At 48.2% G+C, this 18892-nt stretch overlaps 1 protein-coding gene across 7 annotated transcripts in view; it reads left to right on the forward strand.

Moving 5' to 3' along the window:
• Positions 1–18892, forward strand: part of ARNT2 (aryl hydrocarbon receptor nuclear translocator 2) — a 196901-nt gene that overhangs the window by 45698 nt on the left and 132311 nt on the right. For 6 of the 7 annotated variants that reach the window (XM_034939269.3, XM_034939270.3, XM_034939271.3 and 3 more), the window contains exons 2-3: positions 1020–1134; positions 8053–8100. In XM_034939269.3, the coding sequence (XP_034795160.2) occupies positions 1020–1134; positions 8053–8100 (163 nt within the window). Of the gene's footprint in view, positions 1–1014; positions 1135–8052; positions 8101–18892 lie in introns of those variants that run through there. The other variant, XM_063596875.1, reaches the window with a different exon arrangement.

The following is an 18892-nucleotide window of genomic DNA, read 5'->3' on the forward strand; positions in this document are numbered from 1 at the left end:
TATGTATCCTGACCCATCTTTTATATATATTTTTGTAGATTGCTGCTTCCCTTCTTCCCCTGGGTAAAAGTTGAGCTAAGAAAAGGCAACACTGTGGAAGTCGTTCCCAACCACGGTAAACAGAATCACAGAGGCCACTTGAAACATTTGTTGAGCCATGGAATGGTCTGGGAAAGGATGCCTGAGCTTAGGAGCTCTCCGTTAAGTAGGAAAGAGAGACTGCTTAGTGTGGTTTCTTTGAAATCAGGGATGCTTAACATGACCTTAACGAGCTTCCAAAATTATCTGGCTTATAAGAAATAATGTCTTGGCCACAATGTGCAGGAAAGGTACCCTTATTTAGTAACAGACCTTCTTATTCTTTAAATTAATATTTATTCCTGAAAAGGTCCAGCTCTGGAGATCCAGGAAGCCTCAGCCTGGCCTGCTATAGCCTGAAGTGATGCTTTTAACACCCTAGAGCTCACTGTCTTCGTCAATAACAGAGGGGCCAAACAGGGCTCAGATACTCAGGGCTTCTGAGTCCAGAGTAGGTGTGGCAACCAGCCTTTCTGCTTGAACACGAACCTAGGGCAACGGAGGGGCAGCGGTGGGCACTGCAGCAGGGCGTTGCCTCTCAGGGCGTGTGCCCCATCTGGGTTACCAGGAGTTGGTTCTTTCCCTCAGGTCTTAGCTGTGCTGCTCGGATTCCTCTGCATCTTACTTGCCTCCAGGTGGTCAGGAGACAGGAGTCCCTTATGAAAGCTGCTAAGCTCTTTTAATTCTGTTTAATTCTGTGGTTAAACTGTTTAACCACAGTTCCAATCAGTAAATATGAGAGTACTGCCAGAGATACCCTTTTCCAGAGAAAGAGGAAAGACTTGCCCCAGCCACATAGCTGATGATGGCAGAGCGGCCGCAGGATGCAGGTCCCTGGGCTCTCTGTGCAGGTAGTGCTTCTGGTACCGTATGACAACTTTCTTGCCTGTTACTGGGCTTTTCTGGCATTGACAAAACCTCTTGTCTTTGCTGAATTCCAGAAATGGCTTCAGACATACCTGGATCTGTGACGTTGCCCGTTGCCCCCATGGCGGCCACCGGACAGGTGAGGATGGCGGGGGCCATTCCTGCCCGTGGAGGAAAGCGGCGTTCCGGGTAAGTGACCTCAGCGTTTCCAGGAATTGGCTTAATAAATGTTGAGCAATGCTCTTGACCTGTTAGGAAAATATTGTTTCTCCCCCTCCTGTAGAATAAAAGCTCAGCAGTTTGCATCCTGTTTAACTTTTACAAGATTCCTAAATATGCACATGATTTGCTTCTAAGTGTTTTGGGCCTCGGCACCCAGCTGGGGACTTCTGTTTGCTTGTCCTTGTGGTGAGAATGTGCTTTGTGATCCTGCTGGGCCTCGCTCAGGCCATCTGAAGGGAGAGGGCTCACCCGTTATCCTGCCTGAGCCTCCAAGCCAGATTTGGCAGCACTGCTGTGCTGAGCTCCAGCCCCTGTGGGCTGCAAAGATTCCACCCTGGTGCTGTCCATTCTTTCCTCCTTCAGAGATAGTGTGCAGGAATTCCTTTCAAAAGAATTGGCTAAATCTCAGTGCTTGAAGACCAGACAGTTGGCATTGTCTGCTGCTCTGCTGGTGAAGGTGGTAATAATACTAAGTACTATTGTTCCAAGTGTACTTGTTCTGATAGGGCCAGAAATGTCATCACTCTTGAGCAGATGGAACCAAAACTGCACCTATTCATGATCCATAATGTTTGTGGCTGTACACAGACCCGAAAAACCAACCAACCAACCAACCAACTAACCAACCAACCAACCAACTACCCACCAACCATCCAACCAACCAATCAACCAACTAACCAACCAACCAACCAACCAACCAACTAACCAACCAATCAACCAACCAACCAACCAATCAACCAACCAACCAACTACCCACCAACCATCCAACCAACCAAAATCCTGCAGGAAAAACATGATGGACATTTTCAGACTCGAGATATCACCTAGCCCCTTTCTCCTGTTGAATCCATTTTATTTTCGATGCACTATTTGATAAACAAGGTTTCTCATGAAGTTGAATCAATTTGTACTTTTAAAGCAATTTCTGATAACACACAGCTCCTTGGGAATGCAACTGTCTGGTTACAGCAGAACCCACTTCTCACAGCCCAAGGCCTGCAGGGTGTGCCCGTTTTTAGGTGGTCCAATATGATTCTTAAAGGGAGCATAAGTGGAGGCAATGGGAAGTATCAGGATCTGGGATGGAGTGTGGCTAGAATGCAAAAGCATATTCAGCCTTGTAATTTTAGGTTGGAAAAAAGACTGTTATGTGTGTTGTATAGTCTCTAAAGGAGGGCCTGAGATTTTTATGATGAGGGAGAGGGTTAAAAAGCCCAGCAACAGAGCTCAGTGGTTATGCCAGCTTTCCCTGTATTCAGCACGCTCACTTGCACTCGCTGGGTGCTGATACAGCCAGTTCTCTCTCTGCAGCTGCCACCATCTTTACAGCGGAACCAGCAGAGCTATAATGAGCAGTGTTGGTGCCTGGGGCAAAGCTCCGCAGATCAACTCTATAATAAATGATGTGGCTCACCTCTGGGGCTTCCTGCAAACCCAGCCATCCGATTTCAACCAGCCATTCTTGCTAACTAGGTGCTAAACTCAGCAGTTGCTAAAAGAAGACAAGAGGTGTCAACTTAATTGATTTTTTTACAATTCCAGGCCTTTTAAAATTATTTTAAATGTCTATGTGCACTCTAACTTGCATTCCCTGAGGACAGAGCCCCATTGCCCGCCCAAGTCCTTTTCCAGAAGAGGCCAGCACAGGGCTCTGTGAGGAGGGAGGTGGGCTGAGTCAGGACCAAGTCCAGGCAGAGATGCTCAGGCCCAGCCTAGTACTTACAGGACCAGAAACCGTCTCTGTGCTGGGAAGTCGCCTCTGAGCCTCTGCCAGGAGTTTCCTCTTCCCCTCCCACAGGGCCTGGGCTGCGGTGAGCCGAGGCTGCTTCCCTCCTTGGCCTCCATGTTTCTGACCCCAGCTTGGTGTCCACACCCTGATTTGTGGTTGCTCCCCGAGCTGATGATTTGACTGGGGACCCAGTCCCATTTCTTTTTATTTTATTTTTAGAGACAGGGTCTCGCTCTGTGGCCCAGGGTGGTCTTGAACTCCTAGCCTCAAGCAATCCTCACACCTTGGCCTCCCAAAGTGTTGGGACGACAGGCATGAGCCACTGCATCTAGCTTCAGTCCCATTTCTGAAGAAGTCCTGCACCACTGTGCTTTCCTTCCCGGGTCACACACACAGCGTGGCACTGGAGGCAGATGTGGATCCTGAGCAGGCAGAGACAGAGCCTAGCATTGAGTTCCACTTAAAGCCAAGGGAATGAAACATCAAGAAAAGCAACGAGAGAGGAAGGAGGATGAGCAGCAATTGCTGACAAATCACCCAGGGGCAAGGGCAGGACCTGTGGAAGGCAAATCAATGGGCTTGACCTCTCTAGGGTGCTTGTCCTCCACCATCCTCACTCCTACTTCCTTTTCCCTGCCGGAGGGAGGGGGCAAACAAACCATGATTCCACTTGCCAAGCCTCAATGGCTTAGGGATGTATCCTGTGTCTAAGCAAAGAAACCTCCGTTTTTACAGGGCCGTTTCCATAGTAATTCTTGCATCTGACGTTTTTACATGTTTTGCTGAAATTCTATGACTGAGGCCACCGCTGTTCTAGAAGCTCATGATAATAGCTCCTTCGACCACAGCCTAAACACTTAACTAAGTACAAAGGAGACCCTGATGAAAGTCACTCACTCTCGTCGAAATGCAGGTAACCCCATGGCAGGCCCCTGCTCCTGTGCCATGGCACGCATTTCCCACTGCCCTCCCTACTGATGGCATGGTGTTCTTCCACCTCCCTTTTCCGTCTGAGAATGTGGGACATGGTGGAGAGACTCAGAGACAGAGGGGAAAGAAGAGAGAGGAGGAATGGGGGTGGTGGAAGGGGGTAGTGGCATTGGCAAGGACCTTCCCACACCCCCATTCCTTGCCTAGGTCTTCCCACTCTGACCTGATTATTCTGATGGAGGGAAGTATCCCAAATTTCCAGGATAACCCCCTTTCCCACCCTAGTGTTCCAAAGCCAATTAGAACCAATGTCTCGCAGTTGGGATCCTCCAGGCCTCCCGCCGGGCCTATCACTGTGGATCTTCATGGTTTAACTTTCTTCCCATTTTCCTGACAGCCTTCATCAGTAAGTGTCTTAGCGAGCTGCCTGCTCTCCCAGCATTTGGGACTCAAGGTGGAGGTTCCAAAGTCCCAGATTCTTTTAAAAGTGATTCCACATGCATGGGAGAAATGAGCTGAAGCAAGTCACCTGGAATGCATGTTTGTAGTAACCTCCCTGATCTCAGTGACAGGGTGGTGAGGGGTGGGGGGCTTCACTGGGGCAAATTCAGTTGGGGGAAACAGCAGTGGCTAGTTAGGGTTTGTGCCCATCTCAAAGCTAGCTTTTGATGGGGATGGAGGGTGGAGGCTGAGGGCAGGGATGTGTCAGTCCCTTTCCACTTGGAGTCCAATGCTGGGCTTCTGAAATAGCATCACTGAGGAAAAACTATTTTCAAGTTACTTATAGCCATCTCCCTCTAAGGTAACCCTGGGAGCTGCTGGAATGTGGTCAAATTGCAGGTATATTTATGTAAGCAGCTGTTTCTCTTGGTGAACTTTTATGTGCTAGCATTGCTGCAGTCTGGGCTGGCCAGTCCAGGCTCTGAAGGAGGAGCATTTTCCAGCAGCCCTTGACACTTCACTTGTTGCAGAAGCTTTGGGTTGGCCCAGGATCACTCCTTTACTGTCACTGTGGGACCAGCCCTTTTATCTCACTAGAGCATAAGTGACTTCTGTTTAGTGGCTCGTATTTGATGAAGCATTATTATGATTACAGTCACCGTCAGGGAGCTTCACTTCACTCACTCCTAACTAACTGCAAGTTCAGAAATGCTTATCATGGCTTTCTGTCGAGGCAGGCATTCAGGCTCATCGACAGAAAAGTACAGTAAAATGCATTTTCAGCCCCCTTTTTGAAGACTCTTCTATCATCCATTCACTGTGTTGAATTAAAGTGAGTACAATAGGACTTAAAAGTCATATTTTGATTTCTCTCCTTTATTATCCAGATGCTGCTGTATAATAGAGACACATACAAGATATAAAACAAAGGATGATTTACTTAGACTTATAGAAAAGAAATAGGCATAGCTTATGGTAGTCCTATGTAAAGTAGAGAATCCGAGATGGTGATAGCGGTCCAAAGCAGCAGCATCTTGGCAGGTGTGGCTCTAAAAGATCCTTTGTGTCCTCCAGGGTTGCATTGTTTTCCATGTTGCTGATGAGCCAGTGAGACTGTTTTCGGGTGGATTGAGTCATCCTGAGTATTTAAGCATTTGTGTCCTGATTTACCTCCTGGTTCGCCTCCGAATTCTTAGAGCTGATGGCTGTACACATGCACAGGTGTGAGGCACAGGATCTGGGTCCCTAATTTTTCCAGACAAATGCTGGTTCCCAAGTTCCCAGCGGACTTCAGAAGACTCTGGGTCTGGAGCAAGGCCATCTCTTTCTCATACCCTCTGCTTGATTGAGCCACAGCTGACCTGGCCAGCGTGGTATTGTTTACCATGGGGCTCACTTCCTTATCTGTCTGGTCCCACAAAGGGCTGGGTAAAGAACAGAACTCTTTGCAGAAACAAAGGTGACCAACCATCCTGGTGTGTCCAGGACTTTTCCAGTTTTAGCACTGAAGTCCTAGATCCCAGGTATCTCCACTCCTATACTGAGAAAATCAGGATGGTTGGTCACCCTAAACACCCCGAAGATCATGAAGGCTGAGAACAGAGGGCTGGCTTATAAATTGCATTTTGCAGGAGTACTGACAATCACACTCATACCAACTTGAGCTAAAAGGAATTTTAAAGATAACTGTATGTCTCACACCCACTTGTGGTTTTGTTAAATGCTTGCATGAGTTCTTTGGAATGTTGAAACTGCTATTTCTTTTTCTTAACGCTGAAATGTTTTTGACAGCACGCACGGGGTGTTAAATAACCTTCATGTGGACGGCAAAATCGCTCTTCCCCATAGTGAACAGTAGGTGGCAGCGTGGTTCTGCGGCTCTGCAGAACACCGGGTGAATTTGATTACAGCATTTTTGGTGCTTACCTTCCCGATGTAATTTTCTGAGAAAGGTGGGGTGATGGCTTAGTAATTATGCAGAATATTGATAGCATTGATTCGTTTAGAAAGTCTTGCATTCAGCTCCCACTTGTCCACAACATCGGCAACTCTAAAGCTGCTGCCTGGTGCCTGGTTTCCCAAACTACCTTGCAGAGGTGTGTGTCTGTCTCTCTTAGTGGTGTCTGTAAGGCCCTTTAACTGTACTTTTTTTTTTTCTTATCGCTGTTCTACCCCATCTCCTCTTCTTTTTGTGCGTAGGTATTTCTGTTATCATTACTGTCATCTTTTCCAGTTATGTAACTCCTTTTGTTCTTGTACTGTTAGTATAACCCTTGTGTCCGAGAACCAGAGATTCCAAATTAGCAGGGGATCCTGTCAGGTCATTTCAAACAAAATAAGGCCAAGATTAGGACTGTGGCTACGCTGTACATAAAACAAAACAAAAACAAAAGATACTAATTTTAAGAAGAAAATAATTCTTTGCCTTACCTAATTCCAGTCCCTAGGTCCCTCAGGTTGCCCCTAAACCCCTAGAGACTAGGATTTGTCTTGTTGGGAGCTTCTTGGGTGTGCCCATGCAAGGATGGCTCGCCCTATGTAATCTGCCATTTCCTGGTAACCTGGGTGTCCTGTGCCTTCTCCAAGTCACTCATTAGCCACTGAAGCCCTGCCCTTAGAGCCTGAGGGTATGGGTCACCCTTACTGGGAGGCCAGCAGCTCTAGAATCTGTAGCAGTGGTCATTTAATACACACTCCATTCTGATACTGAGCTGTTCAGGCAAGGAATTTCTCAATCCAGGCTGCCAGGCAGGCTGGCCTTCCTTCTGCTTGAATTCCATGGGAACTGTGCCTCATCCAGTCCACCAGGACTACAAAGAACAAGATGGGCAATGCAGGGGCTCTGAGACATTCTCTCCAAGGAACTCCACTCACCCTGGATGTCCAGGAAAGCTCAGACATCTGTATCATTTTTCATTTTGTTTCCCCAAGGACTCTGGGTACACTTGACACCAAGTAAGTACCCCCTCTGCCCTAACATGTTTAGGAATTGTGTGAATTACCATTACAGAGACATGATTTTTTGAGAAGAGTTTGAGGTATTAGTTCAACAAATATCTATCAAGTCTTTTTGTCTTATGTTTACACTGAGAGGCCCAGTAAAGGGTGAATCTGGTGAGTTTCCACAAGCACAGCTGATTTGAGTAGCTTGAGCCCCAAACAGCCATTTTCCCCTCAACAGCCATGTTTGTGGTCCTGGATTTAATAGGGCAAAGTCTTAAATGTCCTTTTCACTTTGACTCATCAAGACCAGCCACATTTTTAAGCAGTACAACCAGTAGTATTTCTCTTTCCCTTGTGATCCCTTCACCCTGAAAACTTCTGTTTTCAAAATCCCGTGAGCCTTTTTAGGCTCTTAATATACCATAAGATAAACTAAGAAAAAAGTCTTAATGTGGAATAGGTGATGCAGAGGGGTGCAGGTATTCCCAAAGATGGTGAGAGAAAAGGAAGAGACACCTTTCCATCATAGCCAGAGCAATCCATTGTCTGCTAAGAGTTCTAAGAAGGGAATGGCATATAGAGTTCTGGAGGGGACTAGTTGATACTTAAATATTCCCAGCCATAGAATTAGTGGTGCTTAGACTGAAGACCTTTCATTTTGCCTCTTCTTGTCTTGAACCTGTTTGATGACTGTGTAGAGATATTGCTTGTAGCACTGCCAAAGGTTGGGATCAACGGATAGCAGTCCTAGTGAATAAAGCTCCTTTTGTTCCAGCAGCTCCTGTTACCAGTTAAAATGTTCTCCTAATAATCAGTGCTCACTTGTGATCTTGACTTTTCAGAATGGACTTCGATGATGAAGATGGTGAAGGCCCCAGTAAATTTTCAAGGTAAGTTTATTTTATTTTCCTTAGACTTAAAGAAGGCAATAGCCAGCATTCACCTTAGAAAGATACAAGAATGTAACGTCTTTTGTCATTGCAAAAGCCATTGCCTGCAGTTTGACTGGTCCCTCACTCTGTGGCAGTATTTGGCCCAGTGGCAGCTAGCTATTAGCGACTCTGCCACATCCCAGCAGAGATGATCAAAAGGTAAGTAATAAGTTATTAACTCTGTTTGCTTTATAAGCAATTAATGTCAATTTTAAGGATTCATTTTAAAAAGACAATAGAGCTTTTTAAAAAGTATTTTTAAAAATTCCTATGTCTTTTAAAAAGGAATCTATTAAAATTAATATTCATTGCTTATAAAGCAAACAGAGGAATTCATTCTTGCTGAAAAGCCCTAGAGTTCAAGTTTAGAAAAAACTGTCAAGATAAGTCTTTTATTGCTACCACGGAAAATAAGAAGAGATATGAGAAACCAGGCAGCTGTGTTCTGGATGCAGGATAGAAAACTGGGTTTTCAGCTCCTAAGAACTGTATTGCCCCCTGGCCACGTGACAGCATCTTTATCTGGGCTCTGCGGGGCCATCCTGAGTGCAGACCACCTCATGGAAAGTTTGCTGGATCATGAATGTCCATGGGTTATACACATTACTTACGTGAAGGATAAGGCAGGCCCAACCCCATGACTGTGTCTTTTTTTTTTTTTTTTTCCATTTTGTTTAAGATATGGTAGGAAGTTTGGCAGTGTTGACAGGAAGGCACAAATCATTCCATCATTCTTAGCAAAATTCACATCTGTACCCACTTACCTAAGGAAGGGCCTGCCTTGACATTCCTCTCCACTAGCCAAGCCTCCAAGCCTTCCTAATTCTTGGTCATTGATGGACTTGAAAACTCACCACGGGTGGCAGTTGCTTTTCTTCTGTATCCATGGTCCATAGTTTGGACTGATGGCCTCAGCTGTTTTTGGAGGAACCACATGCATATTGAGTTCTGGGCCCCCTGAGTTACCCTAGTTTTCTCCCCTCATGGTAGCCATTTTTGGCGATGATTCCTTTTACAAACTGCATTGCGATTGTGAGTTCCACACACTTTTCCACCAGTCCAACAGGGACATGCATCTCGTTACTTCCCAGGGATTCCCAGAGTCTCCAAGTCCATAGTAAACTCGCATCATGCCATACACTTTCGTCCCCAAAATCTTTTCCTTCCGTCTTTCAGCTTCTGCTTTGGTTGAAACAGTAGAGAGGAGATGGAGAACATTTTGGTCACTAATGACCTTGGAGTTTCGAATCAAAACAGGACATGAGTTTCAATAACAAAAGCATGTATTGTTTTCCCTCGGTGCGGACAGAATGGCAGCTTGGACATCCACCCATTTCTTGGGATACATTTTAATAGCAGGGTGTGCTTTCTTGCTGAAATGGAAACAAGGGCACATATCTCCCTGCCCCAGTTTGCTCTCGCTGTACACAGCCTCCCTCTATGAAGGAACAATGACTTTGGTTCCTCCGTGTCAAAATTTCCCTTGAGATAACATTCCATAGCATGCTAACCTTAGGAAATGATGATTCCTGGGGCCTCAAAACATAAAGAGGAAGAGAGATGAGGAGTGACGTTTGTTTGACATTGAAAAGATCAGTGTCAGTGATGAAATAATAGTGCAGGGGTACAAAGAGCTCATTGTATTAGGCCCGATCATTAAGAAACAGAAACTCTACACTCTGGGTAACTATCTCATGACCCTGTCTGTGAGTCCATTTTTATACAGTCAAAGTTCAAACCCAGGCATCTGTGAACCATCTCATTTCCCCCATGAAAAATAAGGAAGATAGGGTGTGTTTCTAGCATATGCTGTTACTAATAGGAATGAGTTTGTAGGACTGCAGAGGCCTAGAGGTCACCTAGGCTTAGCTGCTGGGCCCTCAGTGAATGGGCCCATGGTTGCATCTGAGCTTCTCAGCACTGGGAGAGACGACTGAGTCCACCCTCATCCCTCCACTTTGCAGTGACTGTGGCTGCTGTCCAGGGGAGGAGTGGAGAATCTGCTTCCAATTGGCATGGAACACCCCAGTGCCTCTCCTGTTGGCTTTTTCTCTTCTTACAATCAGGCAACAGAAGCCCCTTCATGTGAGGCCCTGGAAGAGATAGAGGCTGCCTTGTGAGCCAGCACCCACCGTAGTTTGCTGACTCAGAATCTAGGCAGGGTGCTGTGCCATGGTTTCTGTCTCTTGTGTGTGTGCCATCAGCTTTTCCAGCTTTTCGCAAGGGGGCTTCCCAGTTTAAATGTCCTGCCTATCATGAGACCTCATGTCTCAATTTTTGATTTGGGAAGTATGGTCACAGTCACAAAGCAGCTCAATTATAGGAATTTGGTATGGTTCCTACTTTAGCACAGCCAGGCCCATCACAGCAGGCCTTAGATGCAACAAAGCAGTAGATGTGAAGCCGCCACTGCTGTGTGACCTCAGGTGCACACACAAGCACACACATGCGCACGCCCATACGTGCATAGGCATTCCAGGAGCCCGCCTGCCAGTGCCAGAAATGTTCTCAGGCCCGCTCCACCACATCCCAAGGCCTCAGCTCTTTCTCACACATGGGATTCACGCCATTCGGGGAGCTGTGATATGCAGAACACGGCTCTGCCTACATTCGAAGTTTCCTTCCCCCCACACAAAGTCACGGGGACCTGGGGCACAGAAGCCAGACTGCAGTGGGCTGAGGACTGATGGGGAGATGAAGACATGAAGATGCGTGAGAACAACTCTTTGAGCAGTTTGGATGTAGATCAAAAAGGAAGGGGCTCCGGGAGGGGTACTTTTTAAGGATGGGAAGACTGTGAGTACATCCATGTGAGGAGGAGAAGTAATGGGGATAGCCAGAGATTTGGAAGACTCAGGAGTGACGCTGGGGAGAGATGGGTCCAGAGGAGGAGGAGAGAGCTCTGCCCCACAGAAGGGAGTACTCATGCTCCAAGGCAGAAGGAAGGAGCTGCAGATGAGGCCAAGTGCGAGGCTGTGGGTGCATCAGAAGTGGAGGGGTTAATTCTCGTGGCTTCCATTGTCTTGATTAGGTAGGAAATGGGGCTGTGTGCCGCAGGTGGGAAGAGGTTTGCTATTGTGCCTGAGAGCGAAGTTTAGGGTGGCCCTGGGTGGAATTCACAGGAAGGAGGCTAACCGAAGACAGAGATGTAAAAACTTTAGACCCCATTTGAGATTGTGGACCACCAATGTGAGGTGGCATCAATGTGTATAAGTGCAATTATCCTCCAGCAATACCCAACGGTGTGGATACAGGGAATGGAGGCTTTTCTCAGACTCAGGGTTGAGGATTAGGGCAGGTGCCATGGAAGGACAGGAGTCGAGGCGGTTAAGGTCTCGATGAGAGGGTGGTTGAAGAGGCCAAGCTGTGGGTCCAATGGCAGAGGGAGTGAAGGGAGGCCGGCAGGCCGGAGGAGTGAGAAGAGGATGGAGGAGGCCGGGGACGGGAAGTAGCAATGCGGTCAAAGAATAGTTCTGATTTTGTGGGAGTTTGAGAGGGCTGGAAAAGTAGGAAGTTGTGGTCAAATAGTGAGAAGCCACCACCATGGGAGAGGCTGGCCGAGGTCCAGTAGAGGAGGCCGAGGTCAGTCCTGGGAGCAGAGGCGTGGGGAGACAGACGGGTGGGTGTGCATCACCCCCTGCAGAGGCTGTCTTGGGGGTGGTCTGGGGGCAGGGGCTGGCTGGCTGTGTGGGTGGGCAGTGGTGATGATGATGAAGAGCCTAGAAGGTGGCAGAGACGGGTGGCACAAGTTTCAGAGGAGGAGGCCTTTCTGCCAAGGAGGCAAAAAGGAGTGAAGTCGCAGAGCCAGCCTTTCTTCCTGGGCTCAGCCAAGAAAGCAGCCTCCACTGGGAATGCTTGGCTTGACCTCACTCTTGGAATTCCAGTTATCAAGTCACTGATCCTAACAGCAGGTGGTGATAAACCCTGTGTCTTTGGAAAAATGCCGATTACACTCCAGAAAGTGTTTCTCCAAAGATGATCCTCCCGGGCAGCTGGTAGTGGTGCCGCACCCTCCTATAGTGAGGTCGGCACCAGTCCCTCCCTGGTTCCTGTGCCTGTGTGGATGGCCCTGGTGTGCCTGGGAGGCAGATGCCAGTCCTGCCCAGCACGTCCTGCAACCTCACACTCAAGCAGAGGGCCAAAGCCTTTTCATCACTCTGAGTGGTTCAGGGGCATCTTCCTACTTTAACGGCCCCTTAGACTGATACATTTTCTAGGGAGTCCCAGGACACCTTCTCATACCTGCAGCTGGGGTCAGCTGCCACCAGTACATGGAGGCATCTTAAATATTGTTTCATAAGAGGCATTACTAACATCCCAGAGCTGTCATCAATAGAGTCAAAATTATACACCGTGCTCATCATGTGCCTTACGTATGTGAATGCATGCGTAATGTTTCATTAAAACAAAAGAGAGGAAACATTCCTAATGTAACTGTCTTTTTACATTTACAACTTGGGGACAAACAAGCATGCAGTCCTCAAACTTTAATTCTTGTCACTGTGTATTATCTGTATATTTTTGCTCCCTTCAGACTCATTCCACACCCTTTCTCAAAAGACCCTAAAGACCTTCCAAGGAGTTCTCATATCTGTTGCTGTGGATTCAGCTCCAGTGCTTGGAGCCTCCTAAGAGCTTGGACTCAAAATCCCTTATCAAGGGGCTTCCTGGCCTCTCTTTAACCTTTTTAGAAATGGCTGTAAGTGACCCCATTGGCTGCTCTTTGGTGAGATTGTAGCACCCAGTTGCACCAGTCCAAAATTATGCCTTATATTTTGTAGAGTTAGCCAGTGAACCTCTAAAGTTATCTAAAAGTAAAGATACTCATGGTAGGAAAGCTTCTGCAGAATTGACCTTTTGTTTCTCATCACGCCCATTTTGGTACTTCCCTTTTGGTTTTGTGTGGTATTTAAGTTGTAGGCATTTTCCCCCCTGGCTTTATAGGTTGTGGTGATGTTTTAGTTTTAATCATTCCTGCTTTGTGAGTAGGTATCATGACCAAAACTTTGTTGATAAGGAAAATATGCAAGGTAGACGTGTCCTGCCCAGGTCTTTCCCGGCAGAAAGAAAAGAAGATTGTGGGTTTCCAGAATTCTTAGTCTGAGCATCTTAGCCTAGAGAGTGGGTTACTCTGTTTCCGAGTGAGAAGACGCCTAAAGTATTTCCAAGGCAGAGAGGATGACCAGGCAGCAGCAAGGAGTGCCCCTTTTTTATCTGGCCTCATCTTATCAGTTACCGTGTGTGGGACACACTGGATGGGTACGTGAGGTCCTTGTAAGGCAGGAAGAGATTCAGCTGAGCCTTTCAGAGGTTGCAGAGCAAATGCCAAGAGGAGCCCTTCCAAACTTCCCATTCCTCCTCCCTGCCTCTACAGTCTCAGTTCATATGAACCAGACAAGTGTTGCAGATAAGCTGGGTAGAACTTGGTACAGTGTTGCTTATGAGCAACTAAAGTTGCTTCAGTGGGTTAGGGTTAGGGTTAGGGTTAGCACACACTGGAATGAAAGATTTTGTAGGAGGGGGTGGCTTTCTAACACCATGCTGATATAGATGAGTGATTTCCTTTTTTTTTTTTTTTTTTTTTTTGAGACGGAGTTTTGCTCTTGTTCTCTTGTTGCCCAAGCTGGAGTGCAATGGCGTGGTCTCGGTTCACTGCAATGTCTGCCTCCTGGGTGCAAGCAATTCTCCTGCCTCAGCCTCCAGAGTAGCTGGGATTACAGGTGTGCACCACCGCGCCCGGCTAATTTTTTGTATTTTTAGTAGAGACAGGGTTTCACCATGTTGGCCAGGCTGGCCAACCTCAGGTGATCCGCCTGCCTTGGCCTCCCAAAGTGCTGGGATTATAGGTGTGAGCCACTGTGCCCAGCCAGTGTGATTTCTTCATACAAGATGTTTGGCTCTCACATGATGGACCTGCACCTTGATGCGTTTCTTACCATGTTTAGCTATGCTACCCGCTTCAGTTTTTCTGCTGGAGAGATTAACCCTGATTTGAAATGACATACCTGGATAACACTAGAGTTTTTTGGAGAGAGAGGAGGAAATCAATTCTGGGATCATAAGCAGTCCTGAGCTGTGTCTCTTTGGAAGCTGCTAGGCATATTCTTCCCCCATAAAGCCTTAAATATCTTTGCTCCCTAGTCTCTCCGGGCATTCTAGCTCTGAACTAGGACCAGTTAGTGCTCTGCTGGGGAGAGGTGGTGAGAGAGAGGCAGCAGGTGACTGGCAGGCCTGGTCCCAGTCCTGGTAAGTCAGTGTGACCCTTGGAGCCTCAGCTTCCTCCTCTGGGGAAAGGAGATATATCCTGATTGGGGGCTGGGGGTGGGGGTTTGAAAGGATCGATTGCAGTCAGTGCTGAGAGAGTGCTTGGGAAGCTGTAAGTTGCTATAGAAACATGCAAGATGCGTGTCTCACTGGGAACAGGGATTGTCAGAGGTGCCGGGCCTGGGTCCCTGCTTGGGAGGATCTGGGCTTCTCAGACTCCTCCCTGTGTTTTGGGTGAGTCTTGCATTCAGCCTGGACACACAGGTATCTTGTAGTTGCCTTGCAGAAACCTGGGCCTTGGATGGCTTCTGGGGAGCAGGATGCCTACCTCCTTCTCAAGGAGAGAGCAACCCTCTGCCCTTCCTGGAGCAGCCTCAGAAGTTGGGAAAACTGCCTTACTGAATATGCCTCAGTGGGCCCTCTCTGCAGGTATCTGACCAGCCTCCATGAGGCTCCTGAAATGGCTTTCTTCTGGCCTTCATGGCTCTTACAATGCCCTGCAGCATGCCCGGGAGCGACTGGCCATGAAGGATGTTCCTGGAAAAGTACAGTCTTCCTACCCAAGTGTCACCAAGGTGGGGCAGAGCCAGCCTGTGCCTAATACTGCACCAGAGGCTGCTGACAGCTGAACAGGACTCATGTGTAGACCCCCCACGCAGCCACTCTTGGTCTGATGACTCCCCCAGGCTACCTCTGAAGGCCAGGTGGTATGAGCCTATGCAAAGGGTCTCTTCCTACAGTTCTGACTCTACCCTAAGTGGTCAAATCTCACAGAGAAACCCCTAGTAGGGGGAGATGGGGATTGATGCTTCCTTTGCTTGAGAAGTGCTGAAGCCCTTTACTGGAATTGCAGGCAGAAAGCCTTGTTTGTTCAGTAACTTGAGCCATGCACAGTTTGGTGAATTGTCCAAGAGCAGAGGTTATCACTGTGTGCTGGGTGAATTCTGAAAAGGAAAAAACTCCTGGTGTCTGGTCTTCCAGTTCTAGTGCAATCTGGGGAAATGAGCACAAATTCTGCCCTGAGTGAGGCCTGTTTCCAAGCCCGATGGCTTTGAGAGTGGCAGCTGCTTGGTGATGCTTCTCCAGGTTGGGGAGAAGCTTTATGTTTATTTTCAGCAGGTCTGTTGTTTGGACTGCTGTGGCCTGGAGAGGGGTGTGGACCTCAGGAGGTAGAAATGGAAGCTGAGGCATCATGGAGAAATGTGGTCCTGGTGCCATCTGTAGCAGGGCTGCTCTACAGACATTCCACGTGTGTAGAGCTTCATGTAGCTCTGAAGCTGGCAGTGAGGTGTAGTGACCAGTCGTATTATTTCAAGTGCTGACTTCTCAGATTTGGACCATGGCAGTGTAGGTGGCCTGGCTAGAGCTAGACTTGGTCATATCTCTCTCATAGTATCCTGCATCAGCCCACCTGCTGCCTTGAGGTGCCCACACCTGATCACACTGACATGAGCAAAGAGGAGGCTGCAGAAGCACTTAGGTTTACGTCGTGGCTCCTCTCAGCCAGGCCTGCGTGGGGACTTTCAGTGTCCCATGTCCTAGGGTTCCTGGGTATTTCCTGGGACTTTTTCACAGGGAGCTCTCCCCATCACACACTCTCAGCATCCTCTTCTGACCTTTTAGTGTACAAGGAAACCACACAGGGCTTGTGTTTGCACCTGCTCACTCTCTGTTGCCCTTGCTTTTCCGTGGGCTCTCTGTCCTGTCCAGCACCCATCTCCAGTACCCAGCACAGTAACTCCCAGACTGGAAGTATGCTCCAGGTATACCATGTCTGCAGTGATCAGGGAGTTCCCAGCATGGGGCTGTCTCATTCAGTCTGCTTGCTCCGGGTCTAAGGTTCCCTTCCCATAGCAGACAGGAGACTCAACGGCTGTCAGCAGTTTAAGGATGCTCTTTATTGAGATCTTATAAAATTCTCCTTTCGTATTCTTTAACTAAGATGGGTACCTCACCGTTCAGATTAAACTTAGGAGGTCCCCATTAGGAGCAGAGTTGGAAAAGAAGCACAAGTCAGTGTGCAGTTAGTTGAACCTCTTCTTTCTGTGCCTTGATTTCCATAGCTGTGCTCCTGGAGCCAAGCTCTGGGTCCTCTTAGCACAGCAGAGGTGTCTTTGAAGCTGACAGCTCTACCTGTGTCCCCAGCTGTCAATTCTGTGGAGTCCTGGTCCTGCTTCCCTGTACATAGGAGTTAATTTCTTTATTGATGCTACTCAGCCCCGAGCAAGCATGTGGTACACACGCGAGTCACAGACACCAGGTTCACAGGCTCACTCCTGCAGCTCCTCCAGGCAGACCCCAAATTGTCTCTTCACTCTGGGGAGGAGATGGCCTTGCCCCAGCAAACATGATCTTGGAGATATGTCCTTCTGTGTTCCCAAGATGGCATCATCCCCGCTGCCTTGATGAAGGCTTCAGAATGAAACCGTACATACATATGTGTATGTCACTCACTTATCAAATCTTGTTGCTAAGTAATTGGCAGCTGTCAGTCATTTTGACATTCTGCTGGTAACTCAGTATTATTTCATAAAATGTAAAGTGCTTGGAGCATTTTCTGGACTAGGCAATGAATACAATCAGTTTTTAAGCAGTTGCCCTAAGGCCATCTTCTTCATACACCTCATCTCCCAGATTGGGTTCACAGAGCACTCTGGTGAAATTGCTTTAGATCTCTGTTTAAGATTCCCCATAGGAAGATTTTTTGCCTGCAGAATATTTATAAAGCAAGATGGTCTGTGCCACTATGGGACAAGCTCTTTGGATAATAGTATCAGAAGCAAGTGTGCGTCAGCCCTGCATTGAAGCAGTGGCCACAGTGACCAGCTGAGGGGTTTGGAGGCTCAATGGAAGGGGTTTAAGGGAAGGCTCTGGTTTGTATTTTGAGAAACATCAGTCTGGCCACAACATGAGGACTAAACTGGAGGGTGAGACTGGAGAAAAAGGCTGGGAAAAGGTGGTTGGTGACAAGGGGAAAAGTGGTGACAGCAGGCAGTCGGCATGGACTGGAGAAGGTGGGAGAGAACCAGGAAACAGCTGCAAGAGCTTTGACACAGATGGAATTTTGAGGGACGGGAGCAGTTCCACGTGTGCTGAATCAAAGATAAGTAGGAATGGCTATTGCCTGGTGATACTGATGGGTGGGGAGCAGCTGACACGTGGTTGGAGTAGGGAAGAGGGCTGTGGGTGGTGCCTAATGAGCGAGATCCCAGAAGTCAGGCTGAAGAGCTGGAATGCAGACTGTAGGTGGTGTGGGTGCATGGGAGGAAAGCCGGTTCTCCAGGGTGTCTGGCGGGCAAGTGCAGGGCGGTGGCGTGCAGCCGTGGACCTAACTCATGCGTGTACTGCCCATGATCTTACAACGCCCATCAGCGGCCAGGGTGCCTGCCCAGCATCTTACAAGGTCAGCAGCCTCAGCCAACTGTCTCTGTGTTCCATTCACCCCATCGGGCCTTGATGAAGTGTAGGCTGGCGAGGCGGGGGCTCACCCTCCTCTGAGAGCTCCTCTAGGCCTTTCTTGCTGCACCTTGGTTGTCTCGTGACGAGCTCCTGGCTGAGGAGTCAAATGCAGGAGACGTTGGTGAAGACCCAGTTCAGGGTGGGCTGCCACCACTAATTTACCTAATTTATGGAGAGAAGGAAAAGGAAGTCCTGTATCTCCTCCAGGGAAGGGTTCCTGAATGCACTAAATAACTCAACAATCTCTAACCACATCCCCCTTTTTCATCACTTTCTTTCATTATGATTGCCCTGCCCCAACCCATTCTTCTTTGGTTACCTCTATCTACCCCCGAGTCAACAAGCCCTGCCTGATTACGCAGCAGCCGTTTCTCCTGGAGAGTATATGCCCTTCCCTACCAGAGTGGCTGTGCTCTGTGGACCAACGGCATTTGTGCTGTGGCTGGTGTTTCCACCATTCCAGTGGGTTGGCTGCAGAATTATCCTTTGTGGGTGGGAGAGAGCACCAGGCCTCAGGAATCTCCCTGCTGGTCCCAGCCTCCATCTCCTCCTCCCCAACCCTGAACCTCTCCCGCAACCTGCACCTCCCCCGAGAAGCCAGCCACAGAGGCAGAGAGCATCATGGCTCTTATCAGCCTGCCATGCACGACAGCTTTCCCTTTACTGTCCAGCAAGGTTTCCCACCTTCTCTTGCTCCTCGGCCCCTCTACTCCAGGGCCCATCTCTACCCTTCCGTCTAGGCCTGCCTCCTCACCACCCTCAAATGTTTCTTCCCAATTCCAGGCCTTTATTTGATCCTGCTGATCCTCTCCCCAAAATAGACCTCCTCTACTTACTGACAGGTTAGGCCCAGCTCTCTCCCAGTTCCTCCTCCCTACCCCTTCTAGCACCCTCAGCCCCAGGACCACCTCCTCCTCTTCGCTATCGTTCTCCATTGTAGTTTTTGCTTTTCACCTGCCTTTTGAAGCATTTAATCATACTCTGCGTTTCATTTCCACTATGCAAGGTGTATGTTTTGTATTCATAG

The sequence above is a fragment of the Pan paniscus genome, chromosome 16 (assembly GCF_029289425.2).
Source record: "Pan paniscus chromosome 16, NHGRI_mPanPan1-v2.0_pri, whole genome shotgun sequence".
Lineage (NCBI taxonomy): Eukaryota > Metazoa > Chordata > Mammalia > Primates > Hominidae > Pan > Pan paniscus.